The following is a 12,521-nucleotide window of genomic DNA, read 5'->3' as shown; positions in this document are numbered from 1 at the left end:
AGAGGGCATCAAATCTAGTTTATAACGGGTGTAAATCCCAGCCCGTTCAGCAATTTTCTTGATCATTGCGGCGTTATCCTCAGTAAGGACATCTGCAAAGAAGCCGGAGCACCGCCGGGGGATATCTGAATGTAGTTTGAAGATGTCACCTGGTGGAATTACCAGGATGACATCTCCATTGGCGAAGAGCGGGAACTCTGAAGATATGGTGTTGAAGGCCTCCATAGATGCGTATGTTGGAATCTGTTGATATGTCGTGATTCTATGAGTAAGTGCCAAAAGGCTAGTTGATGGGGTGACTTCTCTGACGATGAGAAGGCTTTTTCTGTCCTTGTGAAAAGCGAATTGTTGCAGGTATGAGATGGAAGGAGATGGAGAAAGAATACCACGCTGAGATGATGCTCACTTCCTTGTGAACAGGAAATCCAACATGCAGGTAAGAAAAGGAAAGCGAAGGAGAAAGGACCGAGAAGTGTTTTCGCAGGCTAAGAGAATGTTTGACTTGTTGGTGAAAGGAGAAGTAATAAGAAAGTACGTATGAGTGATGATGTAGAGAGAGATGTAGGGAGGAAGAACAGAACAGGAATGGGATATAAAGCTCAAGTCAAGTCAAGTCAGTCAATCCGTCAGTAAAGACGAGAGTTTGACTGCATTAAGGCATTAGGAAATAAAATGAGAAATCCAGCCTCAGTCTCAGTGTCAGCTGTAACCTCTATCCTAAACAGATGAAGATAGTATGAATTCTGGGAAGCATAATCTATAGTTGCAATATTCCACTTAGTATCTTCAGCGAAAGCAAAAGATAATCGAAGAGCAGGTATAGTCAAAAAAGCTTGAGGTCAAACTTACTGTCACGTTAATATTGAGTGACATCTATCTATTCAGAAAAGGATAAGGTGAGAGTAAGATAGACCCGAAATAGACTCTGTTGTGGTATTATCATGTCCTATCTGCAGTATGTACAGTACAGCAGTTCATTTTTGAGAGACAACCTTCATTCATATACTTGTTGCTTCGGAAATGAATTCAATTTGGAAGTTAGGTCGATTGTTGATTGATTCACAGCACAGAGCAAGAACAGGAACGAAAATAATGTGTCAAGAAGAAATCTGGCCTCCGGTTCAGACAAATAGTCAGAACTAAGATAGGTTAAATGTCATAAAAACGAGGTATGGCACGGATAGCTGAACTGACTGTCAGGTAAGGTCAGTCAGAGGCCTGGCCCAAACAAGTCCGACAAGAGTAGTAAGGATAACGTGATGGGAACGATTGATTGCATCTGAGAGAACCCTCGACAACAGCAAACTACAAAGCAAGAAGGCACCACAGAAGAATCATTAAGAAGAGACAGGAGTTAATTCAATTATTATTTGCTCGGCAAGACAGTAAATCAAAACGCCGGAAATGCATTTATCTACAGCGTTGTTTCCCCCATATTCCTGTACGAAAAGTAACACCGTACGCAACGAGATCTTTCCAGCTCCTGCCAGATGCACCCCAACGCAGCAGAATGTGGGTAGGTAAGGTAAGGTAGGTAAGTCCACAAAAAGGGAATCGACATCGCTTCGAAAAAAGTGGTCTCGCACACGCACACATTCAACCCAGATGAATAAAAAAAATAAAGTTCTGTACAAACGAAACCCAAACAGGATAGATAGGATAGATAGATAGATGGCAGCCACAAAAAGAGGACGGAAACAAACACATCCAGACGGGGTCATGCAGACAAAGTAGAAAGCCACCTTTTCGTAATCCTATCATGGAGCCTCTTCCCCATCAGCCAAACCTCATCATGACTGGTGGAGACACATCAGATTCATTAATAAATAATAGGGTCTGGACGCGTTGTTCCTCGACAAGCTCCAGGTCGGCAATTTCCAGTACTATCAATTAAAACCCCCAAGCAAAAATCCCGGTCTGAACCTGGACAACATAGGTCGTCGTATTTGACGTCAAAAATCCAACAATCCGCGAATAGAGCTCCTGTTCAATAACCTCAGGAAGCAAGAAAAAATTAAGGAAACCTCTTTGTCCCGACGGGTATCCAGAAACCAGAAAGGAAACGCGCGGGTCGCAACATTTTTTTCTTCTTTCTCCCCTCCCTGAACGAGGGACTCGCGTGAACCTCGGAGTTTTTGTGGCGGCATCCTCCTTTGGCTTCTTTCCATCAGGCGTTTATGTTGGTCCCACAGGCAAAGTCTGTCATAGGTCTGGCTTCTCAGTACACACCCTGGTCACCTCGGTGAAGGAAAGGAGGGGACCAGTTTAACGCGTTCCACGGTGAGCTTCTCCTCCCCTGGTCTGCTGTGGCCTGTTGGTTCGAGCTCTGGGGTCCTGGTAGGCGGCCTCCGGTGCGTATCTTGGGTCCATTCCTATCCGGGGATCCGGGGCTGCGGTTGCAGCAGGATAAGCCATGCTTGATGTAACAGGAGAATAATCTGGATCATTTTCATAGCCTGGCCCTGGGTACCTGGGCGCATTATTCCTTCCTTCATAGCCGTAGCCGACAGTGCCGCTCGTATACGTATACGACGACGGATGTACATCCGGAGCTGACACGGGAGGCTGGCTTGGACCGGAATAAGGGTTTTGTGGTGGTGGTGGTGGGACATAAGGGTTCTGGCCTGATCCGTAGGGAGGCTGAGAGCTGGGGAAGGACGGAGGCGGGTAAGGAGGATTCTGAGTCGCACCATAGGGGGGCTGTCCATAGGGATCCATATACGGAGCCGGTGCTGCATTATAGGTAGGGGGCGACGGGCCACCCTGTTGCCGCAGTTCATGGATGGAAGACGAAGCATAACTCGCTGGAGGCGTGTTAGGGCTGCGAGACCTGCGCGCATCTTGATCATATGTACCTCTTGAGTATCCCATGTCTGCTCTGCGGGCGACCTCTGCTTCCCATCGGGCGGAATCCGCCTTCAGATCAGCAATCATCTCCTAGATATACAACGACATAATCAGCCTTGCTCTCAGTTGACGCATCTGGACGTGCAGCGGATAGCTTACTGAAGTAAGGTTCCGATAGGCACGTATTAGATAGCCTTGTCGACCCTGCTCCTCATGTCAGCAAAATTCGAACAAACTGTGAGTAGTCTCTACACAGCGGAAAAGAGATTGGAAGGCGAACATTATGCGTTCCAGGTCTTACGAGCGCATCATTTCCTAGGTAGCGACAGATATCCGCCTGAATAACTTCACGGCTAATGCCATCTCCAGGAATAAAATACTCATTCTGGCGCTCCAATCCATGGCGTCCGGTCATGATGTCCAGAATGAAGAGGATCCACAGAGGAGCGAAGGCAAACCCAGATATCCAAGGGGGAAATATGAAAAGAAAAATCCCGGGGTGGACAGAAAGGCCGAAAAAATCCTGGGAGGATGGATGACGTCCGGTAATTATTTGGGTTTTTGGTCCCTTTGGTTTTCAGGCTGAAGATAAGAGAAACAGGAGAACAGTTCCAGAAGACAGTCCAGAGGATCCCAAGGCTGTGGAATTCAAGGCCAATCCCGGGTCGGGCACACGGATACACACACACAATATGCACACGTTGGCAAGATGATTGCAAGGTCTGGGCTATCTAAGCTTGTCCCAGAGACTATTGAACACCGGCAATGATTTATCCAGAACGAAAGGTTGGCGGGCGGCCACGAAGAGGGAATCCCAGGCCTATTCACGCGTCCGTTGCGTGCAACGAGAGAGAGAGAGAGAGGCGACACTGTCGAGACACCAGGATAGAGACGATGGATGGTAGGCGGGGGTGAATCAGAATAAAAAAAGAGAGTCAGGGGGGAGATCCGGGAGATCCTTTTGGCAGGATTGATCCTCTTTCGGGGTCCTTCTCAAATACTTCCCTCAGGGTTTTCTGCGGCCAGCAGAACAGGCCAGTGTGTCAAGAAGAAAAAAGAAAATGGCCGGGGGAGAGAGGGTGGTGATAAGGGAGTTGGGGAGGAGGGGGGCGGCGAGGGCTGTGGGCGGCTGGTGGTCTGCCGCCATCTCGTTGCGGTTGGCTCTTTGGCTCAGAGTTGGGCCGGCTTTGGGCTGCCTGTGCAGTGTTTGGTGCCACGACTCCACCTGACGAACAGGACGCATCTGGCGACGTGCACCGGGGCGAGCCTGGTCTCGATCTGCAGCCTATCTCGATGATGCGCATGGGCAAATCACGGACGACTGCTAATCGCAGAACGCGTGTGTGAGAATATTTTCGCCATGGTTACCGTTCCAGGTACTACACCGCCATGTTACCTCTCAGGAACAAGACGGTAAGCGCTGCTGATGTCCTCATCATTGGCGCAGTATTCCCCGATCATCCAGTTTCGGGAGAAAGACTTCAATGCCGGCATCTGTGGATCCATTTTCTGCGACAGGCTACAGCGTGTTCAGTTACAAGGCACACCGCATCGCGGGCTGGCCGATGCTTACATTGAATCTAGGATGTTCCAGGAGAAGGCCTGGTTGCCCTCTCCAGGGAGATGCCAGAGAAACGGATGGCAGATGCAGATATCCCGAAACGCTTGCACACTGCATCGAACGACTGACTCCTTAATTAAACTCGATGAGAGCCGAGGAACCAAACACCCGTGGGGATTCAAGGTCTCGTCTGGGGCGGGGTTCACAGACAGACTGCAGACTGCAGAAGCAAAGGGAATATCCGACATTCTGCCAATCTCCTGCTGAATCTTCAACGTGGCCAGTGTGTCAGTCCTTGCCATCGAGCCTCGAAGTTGTCGCCGCCCTCTCAACACTGCAAGCGCCCTCCACTGTGCGACAAGCAGCGACTCAGCGAGGCTTTCCCTAGTCGGATGACTCGTTGAGGAAAGCCCTGCATAGTGGCAATTCCAGTGGCCCACCAATCGTTCAAAGTGGTCAAGTGTGTGTGTGTTTAGGACACTGGGAGGAAAAGTGCAAGTGGTACCTAACTGCCTGTTGGGCCGTAATGCGTTCTTGGGCAGCGACCGTCTCAGTAAACTGATTGTGTGCGGTGAACTTGGGAAGAGACCGACAAGGCGGGGACCAACAGGAGCCTCTAGCTGACACGGTCCAGGAGCCACAGCCCACCAATCATCGAGAGCCTTTGGATGTTTGGGACACTGTCAACATCGTTAGTATTGCACCTTGCGGGTGGGCGTACCACAGTTCTCTGTATCGACCGCAGGGTCAGGTACGCAACCCGCAACAATTATTTCTCCGCCAGTCACGGGACAGGCTCGGTACGGGCCGGAACCAAATACCAATCTTGCCTCATCGGAGTCTGGTGGAACCTTCCATTCGGTACCAAAAACCCAGGCATGCCGACTCCACCAGCAGTCGGGTAGTCATACAGCACGCGGCAGTCAAAGAGCAGCTCAGCTCAGCTCAGCTCAGCCTTGTATCATGAATATTATTGATCGCCGTATGTTAGCCTGCCGGTTTAGGGCGCACATACCCTTCTTTTGCTGAAGCTGCATCATCTGTGTCCCGATCGGGTGCTCATAGAAGAATCAGCTAAGCCATTTTCAGCTCGCTTAGTGTTTAGCTTTCGTTGACATCTTGCCTGTTCTGAACCAAGTTGGGCGTTTTTCGGATAGGGTTTCTCGAAGGAGAAAAGAAAACAAAGGAATAAAAGGAAAAGGTGGAGATGGAGATAGATGATCATGCGTTGACGTAGTTCAAAGTAAAAAAAGGAAGGAGAGCTCCTGATCTAAGCTTATTTCCTCTTTGGGTCATCACGAGTGTTGACGAATGGAGTGCATATGACGTTATGCTCCTGGAAATCATACTTTCCCGCTGTGAAGGATGAAATATTGCAGACATTCGATTCTCTTGTTCACAGGTACCTCCTAGGAAGAGTTTCCCGATTAGGACGGTTATTAGTCATGCTGCCGCGAACGCGATATCCGAGCGAACGCGTCTCGACGTCACCATCGGGCGGTTCGACAGCATGGTCGAAGGACCCGATCGTGACAGCTCGCGGCGATCAAGCATACAATCCTTGAATTAGCCTGTTCGGTTGTCTCATCTATATTTCGCAATTTTTATCGCAATTTCGCCATGACGACACCGTGCCAGTCATGCCGCGATCCCCCTCCCCGCAGCCTTTCATCCCCTCCTCGCCGGGCACCTCTCTGAAGCGGTCTCGCTACACCTACCGTCATCTCCAGCTGCTCCGGCAAAATTCACCATCGAGCCCCTTACGAGTGATTGCACATCTCGATCTCGATGCGTTCTACGCGCAGTGTGAGATGGTGCGCCTGGGGACGCCGCGCGACACCCCTCTAGCCGTCCAACAATGGGACTCCCTCATTGCCATCAATTATGCTGCGCGTCCTTTCGGGATTACCCGGATGCTCTCTGCAGGCGAAGCCAAGAAACGCTGTCCCGAACTGGTTCTCCAACATGTGGCGACTTTTAGGGAAGGAGAGGGCGGGAAATGGGCCTATCGAGAGGATGCGTCTAGGAGCATCAAGACTGACAAGGTGTCGCTGGATCCATACCGGGCAGAATCTCGGAAGATCCTGAACGTGATCAAGGAGGAGCTGTCAACACGGAGAGATCGTCTAGCCATGATTGAAGACGGTGCTCTAGCTCAACTGCAACCCGCCAAGCTAGAAAAAGCTTCTATAGACGAAGTCTTTATTGACCTCTCGTCTCTGGTATATGGTGTCCTTTTTGAGCGGTATCCTGAGCTAAGGGAGTCTACTGGCGATGACAAGATGACTCTGCTGCCTTCCCCTCCAACGACAGCTTTAGACTGGTCCGCAGAAGATGGACTGGTGGACCTGGACGAGAACGAAACAGAGGAAGATGATCCAGATTGGGACGATATCGCAATGTCGATAGGCGCTGAAATAATCCGTTCCATCCGCAACGCCGTATGGGAGAAACTGAACTATACCTGTTCTGCGGGAATCGCGAGAAACAAGATGATGGCAAAGCTGGGAAGCGCTTGCAACAAGCCCAACAAGCAAACTGTAGTACGAAATCGCGCCGTCCAAAAATTCCTTGGAGGGTTCAAATTCACAAAGATCAGAATGCTAGGAGGGAAATTAGGGGACCAGATCACGGCGCTCTTCGGAACAGAGCAAGTTAGCGAGCTTTTGAAAGTGCCGCTCGAGCAGTTCAAAGCAAAACTAGACGACGATACTGCGACTTGGTTGTATGGTATTATTCGCGGAGAGGATCATAGTGAGGTCAATCCGCGAACGCAGATGAAGTCTATGCTCTCGGCCAAGTCGTTTCGGCCCAGTATTAATTCCGTTGACCAGGCAGAGAAGTGGCTCCAAATCTTTGCGGCCGATCTCTACGGTCGACTGATTGAGGATGGTCTGCTCGAGAACCGACGCCGGCCAAGGACCATTACTCTGCACCATCGACAAGGTGCACAAGTGCGATCACGGCAGATTCCGATTCCCGGCGGGAAGACCATCGACGAGGCTATGCTCTTCGAGCTGGGAAAACTTCTCCTGGGCCAAGTCGTTGCAGAAGGACAGGTTTGGCCATGTGCGAATCTGTCGCTCAGTGTAGGCAGTTTCGAGGACGGTGTCGTCGGCAATCGAGCCATTGATGGATTTCTTGTCCGGGGTCAAGAAGCCATCTCTATGGGGCGCGATACTACAGATACGGCTGACGAACAAGGAAGGGCAACGAAGAGGAGAAAAGTAGAAGATACCGGCATCCAGCGCTTCTTCAAGAAAGATCGCAAAGTCGATAATGATTCGGGTGTGAAGAAGCTCGAAGAGCACCAACCAAGTTTCAAAGACTCGGGTCCTGTGCATGCTCAAGAGCTTCCAAATCAAGACCCGGACACAGAAGGCCATGATGACAGTGAGCGCATGGAAAGTTCGCTTCCCGAAGACTTAGTATCTTCTTACATCTGTCCCCGGTGCAACAAGTCTCTTCCTGAATTCGAAAGAAGTGAACACGACGACTGGCATTTCGCCAAAGACCTAGAGAGGGAAGAGATGCAAGCAGCAGCAGCAGCAGCAGCCAGGACTCCTCAAGACACGAGACAAGGAGGAACGCTGCATATCTCTAAAGACTCCAGGAAACCAAAGACGAAACCAGGAACAACAGGCCGACGTGGCACTGGAAAACCCGAGAAGGGGCAAACACGACTTCCTTTTGGATAGCAGGCCGTTTATGATGGAATAACAAGGGGGGAAGGCGTTTAGTCGATCTATCTGTGTCTTTATTTTTGCTTTTGGAAAGTTGAATGATACCCGGTATATAGAAGGCGGCGCTAGAAGAGGATGATCATTGGGAGTACAGTATCTGGTAGGAAATAAATTACAGGCATGAAGCTCACGGTGAATTGGGAGACGGTCGTTGTAACCATCGAAGTACATTCCTCAAAAGGGGGGCAACGCTCTGATTATTGTAAAGCGATCACTGCCACACAGTCCATGCATGTTGAGCCTGGTGACTCCACTCACACATCGTTATTAGAGGAGAAGTCCCAGGCGCTGTTGGCGTGCGCCTCCTTGAATGTTAAGTGTGGGCAAGCGGGGGAGGTGGATCATTGTGAGACTGAGACTAAGAGATGGCAGATGCAGTAGCAACTTCCTGTTTGCCTCTCGGCCTGATCATTCCAAGATCTGTAAGCTCTCTATTTTGTCATTGTTGATCATTACTCCTCTTCCATTGCTCAGTAGTCAACTTTCACTTCTGTCTTTCATTTTGCTGCGTTCAAGTCAGTTTGCAGCGTGATGTTTATTCTTTCCCCCTTAGCGCCTGCAGTAGTACGTCATTGGCGTTCTACGTGTTCCCTGCATTGGCCGGGGTTGTGATGAGCTCTAGCAACGACCTTGAATTCTTTATTCTTTGTTTCAACCCAACTGGGATTTGTACTCTCCCCGTTCGTTTAAGATAGTGCCATGTCTCGTCGAGGCCGTCATAGCGATTACTATGAGGATATCTACGAACGTGATCGCTATTCCAATTGCAGCAGACGCGAGCGGGACTTTGAAGACGACGTAGACTATCGACGTCGCCCTCGCGCGGGCCTTGTTCGGGAAATCGACGAACGTATCCATGTGCGAGATCGTTCATCTCCAGATTTCTGCTGGGGGCCAACCAAAGATGAAGGCGTCATGGTAGAGAGGCCACGTGAGCCGGAGGACGTTGAGTTTCGGTCATGGGAGAGACCCAGAAGAGTTGAAAGGGAGAGCGAGGAGGTTTTCATCCGCCGTGGCTCGCTACCTCTGGAGGAACGTCCCCGAAGAAAAGTCAATAGGGAAGAAATTCTCATCCGAGACGAGAACCGAGGCAGACGGCCTAGTGAGTGGGATGAGATTGAGTTCAAGAAACGAGAGCAATCCTTGCCTCCTCGGGAGAAGGTCTTCTGGGAAGAAGAAGAAAGGACTGGAAAGAGACTGAGTGATCGCGATATGGAGCGGGATGAAGTGGTTGTGCGCCGACGAGACCGATCCAGGCCTGCTCGAGAGGTCTATGAGCGGGATGAAGTTGTGCGCAAAGGCAGAAGAGGCAGCAGCTCTCCCGACTCAGATGATAAACGAGATGAGGTGGTCTTTCGCCGTTCTCGTCGAGACAGTTCCCGAGAGCGTGAATGGGAAAGAGACAAATTTCACCGCTATTCAAGCCCTCGCGCCCGTTCACAATCCCGATACCGGCCTGATGAGAGAGAGGAGATCATTGTCAGAAGAGATGAGCGTGACAGGCGACGCAGTCGAGGCGATATCGAACGGGAGGAGATCATCTTCCGAAAGCGAGAAGAGATATCATCACCCGAGTCAGCCTCGTCTGAGTCGTCACCAGATCCTCCGCCACCGATTCACCAGGTAGGATACAAAGTGATCCGACCTCGCTCGCGGAGGAATACCTTCGATGAGGTTGAGATACGCCCGCGGTAAGTCCGGAAGATCTTTAACTTTCCCTTCACTCTGAAAGCTTATAATCGTTGTTTGTAGCGGGGAACGAAAAGGCCAGTTTTACGAAAATGATCTCATTGACCGTCGAGAGAAAGACATAGAGGAGTCTCCGTCACCTCCACGTCGACGGTACTCTCCTCAGTCTGAGAGAGAGGACGAAGCGATCTCACACACGACATCCCGTCCCCAAGAGCGGAAGAGAGAGCGAGAGCTCGTCATCAGAGAGCGGGAGCGCGGCCGCCGCAGTACGTTGGATGAACGTGATGCTCGGGACATCCAAGATTACTATGCTCGGCGAGATGCAGAGCGTGAGGAGTTCCTTCCTGACCAGGACGGTCGCATCGGACGGCGATATACCGGAACCAAGGGCAAGCGCGACCGGCCCTGGACAGAGATCACAAAAGATCTCGTGGTGAGAGAGGCCATTGAGCGGGCGGGCTATGAATACGAAGAAACTGACGATTTCTACTATATCTTTGACTACCTCAGATATGTAAGTGTCGTCGTGTCTGTCGTCCTCGGAGCTCATCATCTAATTCTCATCTTCTACAGGACGACGTTGCCATGCTCGTCGATCTCACTGAAAGGATCCGCCGTGCGCGTCACGAACGCATTCACGAAATTAATCGAGAGCGTGCCACTATGCCCCCGCTCCATACGATCCCGCCGCCTCCTCTACCACCTGCTCCCCGGCCGCCTGTGCGGATACTGGAGAAGCCACCGCTACCGGATCCGTACTCGTGGGAGGAGGAGCGGATACGAGAGCGTCCTGTGATGATTGAGGAGAGACGGCCGCCTCAGTGGTAGAGGACTGCTTGATGTCTGACCAGTTAGACTTGCTGACTGCATGGATCCTTGCTTTCATTAATTTGATTCTCGCGCGTTGATTTTCACAAAGAATTTTCTTCATATCCTGTGTCCTCATCTCTGCATCATGCGGCAATTTCGACCTTTTGTTTTTTTCTCTCTTTCGTCTTTTTTTTGTCTTTACCGGTTTTCGATGGCTTTTGCTTTTGCTTCTGCAAACGAGTGACGAGTGACGATCCTGACGGGTTACGATGCGATAGACATGATGAATCAGCTTGATGCCTTTTTTTAGAGCCAGTTATTCTTTTCATCTCCTTTCTTCTCCATCTGTGCTTATTTTTATTTTTTTTCCCTTTCTAGTTCTGTTTCGGGGGAAAAAAAGGATTAAATCTCGATGCATCGCCACATCCAAAGCCAGACCTAGACCTAGACCTAACCCTGGTGGACCAGCTCTTTACCCATCTAGGAAGAATCCTTACGATGATAGATAGATTATTATTCAGATTCTTCTATTTACAGTAGACAGATCCAGCCAGTTAAGATGAAAATGGCAACATCAGTTACAACGGCCAATAATAATGCATCCCTACCCGTGCTTACTGTACTTAATATATTATTAATCAAGGGGGTGGGAATTGTTTGCGATCCATTGGATTGGATTGGATTGGATTGGAAATGGAACCAGACACTGTGTCCACTGTCCACTGTCCACTGTCCATCCATGGATGAGTGCGGGTCTGAAAACTTTATCGTTTCATAGTTCATCCATACTGAGGAAGTAGGGGTTAGGAACAAGGGATCTTTTTTTTATCTTTGGATTAGAATACTCTGGAAGGTACTAATTACGGCATGGAGGACAGCATATCATGATTAGAATAAAGGCAAAGAAAGAAAGAAGCAACTTAGCAATAGGGTAGGTCCTAAGCACGGGCTTGTCTTCGGGCTTTGATTTAATTCCGCTCTTTCTTTATTTAGTCTTTACTTACGGAGTAATGTCCTCCTGAGGCTGTGTGTAATGTAATATGAAGATGTGACTGGGGTGATTTTTCCAGTCATGGTTGTCTTTGTGGCGGTGCAGGCAGGCTTGTCTTGGGCTCTTGGCACGGTATCCCATTCGCTATTGCGCTCCACAGTCTACCCCCAGCCACCTGATGGCCCATGAGAGTCATGACGATCGGCATTGGAAGTCCTGGATCTGACTGATCCTGGTTCCTGCAGTTTCATCTTAAATTAATTAATTTCGCCAAATTAACTACTCCGTACAGTTTTGATGGAATTAATATCCACAGCGAACGGAATGAGATGAAATAAAAAATAAACAAGAATAGTTAGTTGGTCAGGACGGAACAAAGAGAATTTAACAAGTCAGGGAAGGACGGGATGGATGGACAGACAGACTGGCTGACTGACTGACTCGATCAAGGTTCTAAAGGTACATATCATATGGAGTTAAGACTAACTGATTAATCAGGCACAGTCCCGTTGCATGATCGCCTGGATTTAATTCGAGAAATTTTGATTTTGCCAAAAAAGCCCGATTCGATTCGATTCATCGCATTGCAGTTTCAAGTCAGATGAGATGACAACACAACACAACCGATTAACTAATAATAACTACAGATACTACTGCCGCAAGAAACATGGCAGGCGGTTCCAGACGGGTACCTAATCAATCGATCTTAGGCGAGGTTACCTACGCTACGACAGACACGTACCGAGTCTAGAGTGGTTGACTAGGTGCTATATTTACTCCGTACAGCAGGTAGGTTTTAGGTAGCTAACCAGTGTGCACCTACCACTGTTGAATAATGTCCGATCCAGACATCTGAATCTCGATTGATCGAATCGAA

The 12,521-nt window shown here is 49.6% G+C and overlaps 4 protein-coding genes across 4 annotated transcripts; 2 read left to right on the top strand and 2 right to left on the bottom strand.

The window, feature by feature from the left end:
• Positions 1–2,265: 2,265 nt before the first annotated feature.
• Positions 2,266–3,262, bottom strand: VTN77DRAFT_2806 (uncharacterized protein; the record flags this gene model as incomplete). Its single annotated transcript, XM_069418686.1, has 3 exons — positions 2,266–2,937; positions 3,007–3,051; positions 3,128–3,262. The coding sequence occupies 3 exons, from the start codon at positions 3,260–3,262 to the stop codon at positions 2,266–2,268; spliced, it is 852 nt and encodes a 283-aa protein (XP_069282287.1).
• A 977-nt stretch (positions 3,263–4,239) lies between these two features.
• On the bottom strand, positions 4,240–4,710 carry VTN77DRAFT_2805 (uncharacterized protein; the record flags this gene model as incomplete). The annotated part of the gene is made up of 2 exons (XM_069418685.1): positions 4,240–4,366; positions 4,421–4,710. 2 exons carry the CDS (start codon positions 4,708–4,710, stop codon positions 4,240–4,242), a joined length of 417 nt encoding a protein of 138 aa, XP_069282286.1.
• A 1,338-nt stretch (positions 4,711–6,048) lies between these two features.
• Positions 6,049–8,106, top strand: VTN77DRAFT_2804 (uncharacterized protein; the record flags this gene model as incomplete). Its single annotated transcript, XM_069418684.1, has 1 exon — positions 6,049–8,106. The coding sequence occupies one exon, from the start codon at positions 6,049–6,051 to the stop codon at positions 8,104–8,106; it is 2,058 nt and encodes a 685-aa protein (XP_069282285.1).
• Positions 8,107–8,850: 744 nt separating this feature from the next.
• Positions 8,851–10,671, top strand: VTN77DRAFT_2803 (uncharacterized protein; the record flags this gene model as incomplete). Its single annotated transcript, XM_069418683.1, has 3 exons — positions 8,851–9,842; positions 9,904–10,357; positions 10,417–10,671. The coding sequence occupies 3 exons, from the start codon at positions 8,851–8,853 to the stop codon at positions 10,669–10,671; spliced, it is 1,701 nt and encodes a 566-aa protein (XP_069282284.1).
• Positions 10,672–12,521: the final 1,850 nt, after the last annotated feature.

The sequence above is a fragment of the Rasamsonia byssochlamydoides genome, assembly GCF_041956645.1.
Source record: "Rasamsonia byssochlamydoides strain NRRL 3658 unplaced genomic scaffold VTN77scaffold_2, whole genome shotgun sequence".
Lineage (NCBI taxonomy): Eukaryota > Fungi > Ascomycota > Eurotiomycetes > Eurotiales > Trichocomaceae > Rasamsonia > Rasamsonia byssochlamydoides.
Note: the sequence above shows the minus strand (reverse complement) of the source record. Positions and strands in the feature narration are given on the sequence as shown.